The 9,211-nt window shown below is 34.7% G+C and overlaps 1 protein-coding gene and 1 long non-coding RNA gene across 2 annotated transcripts in view; both read right to left on the reverse strand.

Annotated features, from left to right (window-relative positions):
• Window positions 1–891, reverse strand: part of LOC107696671 (uncharacterized) — a 1,981-nt gene extending 1,090 nt beyond the window's left edge. Inside the window, exons 1-2 of the long non-coding RNA XR_001635109.1 lie at window positions 851–891; window positions 44–102 (exon numbers count right to left, since the gene is read on the reverse strand). This is a non-coding gene — a long non-coding RNA (uncharacterized LOC107696671). The remainder of the gene's footprint in view (window positions 1–43; window positions 103–850) is intronic.
• The window catches only part of galr1b (galanin receptor 1b), a 45,640-nt gene that overhangs the window by 24,600 nt on the left and 11,829 nt on the right, over window positions 1–9,211 (reverse strand). The window contains exon 2 of the mRNA XM_016497131.1: window positions 7,430–7,495. Coding sequence (XP_016352617.1) covers window positions 7,430–7,495 — 66 coding nt within the window. The remainder of the gene's footprint in view (window positions 1–7,429; window positions 7,496–9,211) is intronic.

Below are 9,211 nucleotides of genomic sequence, written 5' to 3' on the forward strand. Positions count from 1 at the left end.
ATCTAATGTCACATACTGCATCTGACAGTTAAAACATACTTACAAAGCCAAAGATGCCCAGTGCTGTGGCTATTAAAAGAGCCTTTGGGGTGTAGTTAGCTCCTGTTAAAACAAGCAAAAAAACTGAAAAAGAATAATCATTGTTTTTCGTCAGTGATTATTGACTAATCACTATATGTTATGAACATGATACATCACAGATCTAGACTGACTGCTAGATTAATCACTTACACAATCACTTACAATCAACACTGAAAAAAAGAGAGAAGAGAATATATACAATAAAATATAAAACAAGAATTAATATGAAACTTCAGAGAACACTGACTTTGCTTCTATTAACAAACAAGAAGCCATAATAAAGAATGCATTTTCATTCTTGAATTAATTAATTACAAATTTCCTTGAATAAATTTTTTTTTCTCGTGTATGCACTGGCGTAAATGTTTTATTTACGAGAGAGAACGTGAGCGAGAGAGAAGGCGCACGCAAGAGAGAGAGAGCGCTCGTGCTATTTCAAATGACGTCACACACATTTAACTGCATTTAATGGTATTCATTTAACTGTCGAGTAAAATATACCATAACTGGCAGTAAAAAAGTCGAAAAACATTGTTCGTGTAAATACTAGATTGGGTTATACTTAGATAGTTATACTTAGATAGTCAGTCAGTTAGGACAATTGAATGAGTTTCATGAAAGCAGCAGTTTTTGAGGAAAACGAACAGTTCCCTCAGACTGTCCAAGTAATAGCCTATAATTAGATTATATATTTACTTTCTTCATATTTTTTAATTTCATAGATATTGGTAATGGTTTACGTTTTAAAAGGAAGTAAAAAAGTACTTACCACAGGAAAACTCGCAGCTGACATCTGGCGATTCACTCAGAAGGGACGTCCGTTATGCGCGCACCGGAAACAAACCTCAGTTTATATAACCTCTGGCAGGTTGTTGCGCGGGCTTTGCACGCAAATAAAATTTTAATTTTGTGGGGTGTAAGCAAAGTTTATATATTTTATTTTGTAATCATTTAAAAAAAAAAAAAAAGTATTTCACCACACTTGTGCTTACCCAGACATTAAATTGAGAATGCAGATTCATGTTTTTCATCTGCAGAACAATTTACAGTAGCACTACTGCTTTTGAGCAAACAGTAAAGTACAGCAAATTCCCATATACAGTAAATGACTGTAAATGGCATAAAAATACCCACAATGCAGTGCATATTAATTACAGTAGTTAACTGTAAAACATATATATGGTAATTTACTGGGCTTTTTTGCGGTAAGTAACTGTAAAATTACAGCAAAGTCTAACAGTGTAGGTGGGCAATGACTGCACTCTATGTCTTACACAATTTTGGTGAGCTAAATCAAAATTATTTTCACTGACAATTCCAGTTAATGCTAGCCATTATGTTGCATGTCAGTAGGACAATGCGGATAATGATTAAATTATACTTACATTCTCCATAATTTAACAAAGGCTACATTTAATTAGTCCTGACAAGCTCCATCTTTTATGAGACAGCATCATGGACTTATTCCTGACAGTGAAGAAGGACAGAGTTAGTCTGCAACAATGTAAGAAACATGTCTTCGCGTTTTGCTTGCACAATTTCACCTACCCACAAAATTTCTACTGATGTGGCACATAGCACTCCTAAAAGAGTGTACCCATAACATCAATAATGAAATGTCAATCAAGTGTATATTGTACTGTATGTGCACCCTCACATCTAAGATGAAACTGTCAACTTCCAAACAACCCTCTTTTGAGAAGATTACCCTTATCAAAATGCAGCAATGGCCCCTGATGTTTGCTGGTCCTCTGAAATTGGGATTGAGAAAAGAACCCCTGCTGAGTCCTCAGTGTGCTTTTGCTGTCAGATGTGACCGGCACCAAGGTGAATGTGAAGAGCTCTTATGTTCCTGTTCTATTAGAGAGCTCTAACATATTCTCCACAACTCATATTGGAATAAGCTAGCTGCCCACTTACCCCCTCGAAACAGCTCAACTGTGGCAGGGGATGTCGCACCTACTGACTGCTTTTGCTGAAATTTTGCCTCTATGCAACTGTGGTTTGAGGGCTCACACTTAACCTAGTGTGCCACTTATCAACTGTTCCACATTTTTTCAATGATTAACACAATCAATCGACAAGCAAAGCGACATGATGCATGTGATGCACTGTGTGTCAGTGGGTGAACTTTATCAGCACCACCAGCTCTGCTCCCTACTGATTTAACAGCCCTATCAGTTCCCTTCTCAAACTCTGGGAACAACCAGTAGTTTGGGGTTTGTCAATGACACTTGGTGACACAGGATCTCATGGGCTCAGGAGTGACCAATGAGCTTCTCACCACCAATTTACCCTGGAGAACCACAGGCAACAAATCATTTCCAACAAATCATTTCTAACACATTTCGGTTCTCTCTCGTCTGTTTTTCCTCTGCAGATGCAAAAGCACATACATTAGCAAAACAGAGACCATTGCCCATGGTGACCATTTACATTCACAAGGTCACAGACACGGTCACGCACCAACCCTTGTTTTTCAAATTATTATTTAAATTAGGTGATACTAAATCCATGGAAAATCTCCAGCTTTAACCAAGGTGGTTTTCTAGACATGCTCAGCTGTTATTTACAGTGTTAAATGTACACAACCACACTCTAAAAAATGCTGGGTTAAATACAACCCAGTGCTGGGTAAAATAGGGACAAACCCAGCAATTGGGTTGTTTTGACCCAGCGGTTGGGTTACTACCCAGAAGGTTGTGTTAAACATTTAACCCAACCGCTGGGTCAAAACAGCCCAATTGCTGGGTTTGTCCCTATTTTACCCAGCACTGGGTTGAATTTAACCCAGCATTTTTTAGAGTGCACAGTTTCTATTAAATGAATTTCAGAATTTCTGAGCGATGGAAATATATTACAATTGACCCTTCTCTAAGCGCCACTCACCCTCCAAGACATCCCATAGGAAAGAACAGGAGATTTCTTTGAACAGTATGATTTTCAGAAAAAATATACCCATAAAGATTGAAATTTACATTTACATTTAGACATTTAGCAGACGCTTTTATCCAAAGTGACTTACAAATGAGGACAATGGAAGCAATCAAAATCAACAAAAGAGCAATGATATACAAGTGCTATAACAAGTCTCAGGTAGCTTAATGCAGTACACATAGCAAGGTTTTTTTTTAATTATATAATAAATAAAAAGAAAACAGATAGGATAGAAAAAGAATAGAGCAAGCTAGTGTTAGAGGCCTTTTTTGCTTTTGTTAATTCTATAATAAATGAAAAGAAAACAAATAGAATACAAAAATATTTGAAAAGCTAGTGTTTTTTTGTAAGAAAACAAGCAGTTAGTAAATGAATAGAGTTTTTTTAAAGAATAGAATTAGAATAGAGATTGCTAGAGTTAGAGGGTCAAATAAAGATGTAAGAGATGTGTTTTTAGCCGATTCTTGAAGATGGCTAAGGACTCAGCTGCTCGGATTGAGTTGGGCAGGTCATTCAAACAGGAGGGAACAGTTAATGTAAAAGTCTGTGAAAGTGATTTTGTGCCTCTTTGGGATAGCACAATAAAGCGACGTTCACTTGCAGAACGCAAACTTCTAGAGGGCACATAAGTCTGAAGTAATAAGTAAATAAATATTTATATTTATATTTATTTATATAAATATAAATATTTCTTAGATATTTTTTATGTATGCTGGAATAAACTGTGACATTAGAACACATTTTTTATCTGTTACTTTCTTTAAATAATTAAATTATGCAGTAACATGATTAATAAAAAAGCTAAAATGACTTGAATCAATGTCAATAAAATAAGACCTTAAATTACCTTGCAGCAAATTGGGTCATGACACAGTTTACCTCATCGCATGAACTTCTTAAGATTTATTTAAAGATTTGGAAAAGGAACAAAATACTACCCAGTAACACCTTTGTTAAGGAGCGAATGGTCAATTCTGATGATGAGAAGCAGATGGAGACTGGGAAGAAATAGACAAAGAATAGGCATGGTAACCAACGGAGATCATTGAAACATTACTGCATCTGGTCATCTAATCTGGCTGCTTAGTGTAGCACAGTGACAGCCCTGATCCTCAATTAGGGCTACAGATAACTATAACAATGAAGCACTCAAGTAACTTTGGGTAATGGGATTATGGTTTGCTTTCTTAGTGCTAATCTCTGTCCACTACTGTGGGAGGGGGCCTGTAAATTGAAACAGCAGACCTCTTTATTGAGTTATTAAAGCTGTTTTGTTCATAAACTTCTTGTATCAAGACACATATTTGCTTGAATTTACACTTCCACTCATTGCAATATATTCAGATTCTTATGATTTGGATTGGTACAAAAAAGCATCAGCTAAGAAGGCTAATAAAAAATCTATTTTGACACACTGCACCTGGTGTTTATAATGTATTTAGCCACTTGTGATGTTGAATTAAATAGATCAAAGTGCATGTGGTTATGACAAAACAATGCCATGCACTCTAGAAATGTCTAATATAACATCTAGCAAAGTTATACACTCAAAATCTAAATTGATGAAAAATTGTTCAAAAATTGTTCTATTGACTCAATTAATTTAAGTTGTTACAACAAGACTAGCTAGGGCTGTTCGATTCTGAAATTTTTGGAATTGAGTCCGATTCCGATTCCTGGTTCTGGAATCGATGGGATTCAATTCTAAGAATCGATTCCTCACCATGGTTTTCGATTCTTTTTCGATCCTTGTTTTTTAGATTGAAGGAACCTAATCTCACCATGACTGCAGGATATAAAGGTTGCAGAAAGTAGCCTTCTCATAATATAAAGCTTTTTTTGTAACAATGACGATACATTTCTATAGCTCTGATTGATTTTTAAATTTTGTCCGCATTGCCCATTAAATTAGTCGTAGCCCACAGCTCAGCAGGGACATGTGTTTATCGCATGAATGGAACAAGACATGAAGTGTCTAAAATAAATGTGCACAGTTCAGCTGAATGATGAAGTTTACTTTAACTGTATGCTTTGCACAAAATTAACAAACTGTACACTGAAACAAAATAACTAGAACATTAACAACAACACTGATATAAGAGTTTGTGGTTTATCTGTCAATCTGATGCGCTCTTGCCACTGATCTGTGCTCTCGATGTATTCTTTCAGAAATATCATTGGCCGATAGAAATATTTAAAAAAAAAGCATTTTATTTAAGATGGAAATAAGATCAAGACCGTCGATCACGTCATGATCTATTCTGTCATGTAGGGCTCAAAACTGTGGAAAACGCAAGCCAGTTCCACCGTAAAATAACCTCAGAATCATTTTTTTAAAACTGGTTCATTAAAACTATCTATCCGAAATAACATTTTTGTGGAAACGAATCAGACTTCTAATCACTTTTAGCGAGCATGAGCTGAATTAATGGGTGCTTCTCAAACGGAAGGCTGCATCCTCAAACTCAGATGAGCATACTGACTCGTTTTCTTTCAGTTTATTTTCGTGAATTTAAGTGTGTGCAGCCTCGTGGTTAGTGCGTCGACATATAGTGCAACTGCGCTCACAGCGACCCAAGTTCGAATCCCGCTTCGAGGTCCTTTGCTGATCCTGCTCCCCTCTCTCCACCCTAACACTTTCCTGTCATCTCTCCACTGTCCTCTCAAAATAAAAAGCACAAAAAGTCCATAAATATAGCTTTAAAAAAATGTGTGCAGCCTTCCATTTGAAAGGCACGATAAGCTTTGTTGAACTGAAAAAGGCTACGATTCCACATTTGTATGGAATAGATTCCAACCTTTGGAATCGACTCTCGATTCCCAACGCCTCTGAATCTATTATTTTTGGAATAGATTCTTCTTTTTTTCTTTTTTCCCTAACTAGAAGAAGTCCATTCAAACAAATTCTTGTGTGGTTGAAATCAAACTGAATGCAATAGCATGTTTGCATGCAATATATAAAACTTTATTTTACTAAATGTAATGTATGGGACAAACAAGAGGTGACTTTTCACTGCACTGGCATCAGCAAAACTATTGCTGTCTGCCCAAAACCTCAGCACAACTCTTCTGCTCAATGGTAATCACACACAAATGCCAACATAAAAGACACTCTAATAAATCTAAGGTATAACTTCACATTGCACACTAACAAGTATCCATTTTTACTCAAATAATACATAAAAGTTAATTTGAACATTTATTATTCTAATGCAGTTACATGCAGAGCATGTTGGTAACTAGGAATCTGCTGTCCAGTTTAAGTTGTTAGTATAAATTGAACAAGCAACAAAAATCATTTTTGAGTGCAGCCTCCTGTAAGAACAGTTTTTGTTGTATATTCAAAATATATTGTAATACGTTCAAAATTGCAGTGTAAGAAAAAAAGAAACAATGTCAGCATTTAGTTTGAATTTTGTGATTTCGGCTAGAACCTCAACCATGTTTTCTGTGCTTTCTGCATCATTATTACTATAAAGTAAACAAGCTTGAAAATTCCAATTTACAACCTTTGCATTCACTCATGAAATTGTTTCAGCCCAATAAATACAATATTAACACTTTATCTATGAGAGTTTTTCTCTTCAATATTGTCTTGGACTCTCTTGCTGCATTTCCCACGAACTAACATAGCTCTGTTTTGACGTAGTTTCATACGTTTCTTATGTTTCAATATGTCTGAAATGCTCAAGTGAACTATTAAGGCTCTTGAAGCATGTGAAATGTTTCTTCTGATACACATGAAATCCAACTGTAAATACTGACAGCATTTAAATATTGTCAGCCAGAAATCCTCATCTAAGGCCTACCACATTATATTTATAGATAGTTAAGTCACACTTAAAAACACATGAATGTCACTGAATTAGATAACAAAAAATTATTTAGACACTTATCAAGTGTAGCAGAACATGTGCAGTAGTTCCTCACAATAACTGCAGGGTAGATATGTGCGATGCCACATGGTTTGGTATTTTGTTATGCAATAAAATCCAAACATTTTAAAGTGTGGCTAAAGTTTCCAAATTCATCTACACTGATCTGCTTACATGGCATTTCAATTACCATTTTAAGAGTGACAGATTCTGAATTACCATCAGTTAAAATGATTAAAGTTAAACATAGTGAATGGCTAAATACACTTCAACTTATATCAACCATGAAGATTTATGAGGTCTGTCATGCTCCACTAGCTTTCATACCCATGTATGGATTTTCAGAACAAATACCAAACTAATACTGAAAGCGGCAACAAAATTACTGCAGTAATATCACTCCAGCATACCATCATATCTGGTAAGATCATACAAAATCTAGTTTTACAGAAAATAATCTAAATAAATGATGCCAAAACCAGGAAAACAACACATCCACCAAACAAACAAACAAACAAACAAAAAAAAACTCTTACCTTTCGCTTTGACCGTTCAGACTTCTTGGACATATTTTTCATTTTTTTATGAAGATGGTACAATACCTGCAATTCAAAGAAAATGTCACATTAATGCCTAAAAGTGTATGCCATTACTCATCCACCATTAATGATGAAAAAGCAGTGAGTGATGGCAGACTTTGTGTGGCTAGTGTTTTGACACTTCTCTGGAGAGAAATGACAATGATAAACTATAGGATATTACAGAATTTCAGGAAGTCATTCCAGCACTGCAGGGACACATTTATCATCATGGTCCTGTCCAACATTTACGCAAAATAAATACATTGATACACAAAGTAAACACTCTAACTCACATTAAACATAATAAAAGTAGTCCATGTTTTGTGGCAGTCACCTAAAATTGCTAAATAAAAGCCACTTGTAAAGTAAATGTTCAAAAACAGCATAAAATCTGTTGAAAGGTACAGCTTTTTTTCCTGTTGATGCATGGTTGACTACCCAAAGTAAAACAAATCTCTTATCTAAAAAAAAAAAAGTATATTGCAGTCATAAACTACAATTTGTTACTTACTCTGTTGCAAAGGGTTGCGAAGGAACATTCTTATATATAAAAAAAGAAAATCTGATTGAACAAATATAGTTTGAAATGAATCATAAAAATTTCTGGTCCAAAAGACATAGACTGTAAATTTATCAGCATAACAGTTAATTTTATTAACATATAGGAACATAAATGACTTTGTGTTGAAGTAAATGAATCAGAAAAAAAAAATGTAATTTCTACATTAAATAATTTAGTTCAGGCAAGAATAAAAAAAGAGTAAATTCAATATTAGTACTCAATTTAAGCTTGTAGAATTTAAAGTTTGAACTTATAAGTATATTTTACTTGGAATTGTTTGTTATTTTGACAAAGATTGTTTAAGTAAATATCAAAGTCATGATCCCATTGTTCCCATCATGCACTTGGGTAAGAATAATTAATAAGGTAAAATTATTTTCTGTTTTCGAGATGTATTTACACTGTTTTATGGTTGCTTTTGTTGCTAGGTTAAGTCAGTGGTTCTCAAACTTTTTACAGCGGCATACCTCCTGGGGCATTTAACATTCTTCTGCGTACCCCCTCTCTTCCACTTAGACCACAGTCACACCTTTTCTATTAAAGGACAATATTTGCCCCCTTAAATTGATTTACAGGTGCATTTATTTTTACCTTTATAGAGGCAAAGATTTTCTATCCTTATTAATTGTATGTTATGTTTTATGTCATATTCTTAACATTTCATTAAGTGTAGGCCTATTATTAATATAATAAATAAAGCAATAAATGATGGCAAATCGAAGTGATACTTGTAGATTTAAAAATAAAACCGTCAATAAGTGGCGGCAAGTCGCCCCCATTCATTCATTCAGTAACGAAGCAAAATGCTGTAGTTATGAATGGGTTATTAATCACTGACTCTCCAAATCGTTCAAAGCCGCAGATTCGTTCACTAACGAAACACCGCTGTATGATGCTTGGAGACGCACACCAGATGATACGGATTTCGTTGGAACTATTATTATTTCGTTGCAAAATATAACAAACATGACAATATTCTGTTTAAAATGTAGGCTACATTTAACATGTTAAATGTTCACTTAATATGGCTTTTTTTGTTGAACTGTTGTAAAAATTGTCACATTTGCCATCGTTTGGATATTCAGGGAAATTTGCATTCTTGCTCGTATTTTAAACATGAAAACAATAACACACACAGAGTTTGTCTGTATCGAAGAGAGTTTAAATCGATCTCA

The sequence above is a fragment of the Sinocyclocheilus anshuiensis genome, unplaced genomic scaffold, assembly GCF_001515605.1.
Source record: "Sinocyclocheilus anshuiensis isolate Anshui unplaced genomic scaffold, SAMN03320099.WGS_v1.1 scaffold354, whole genome shotgun sequence".
NCBI lineage: Eukaryota > Metazoa > Chordata > Actinopteri > Cypriniformes > Cyprinidae > Sinocyclocheilus > Sinocyclocheilus anshuiensis.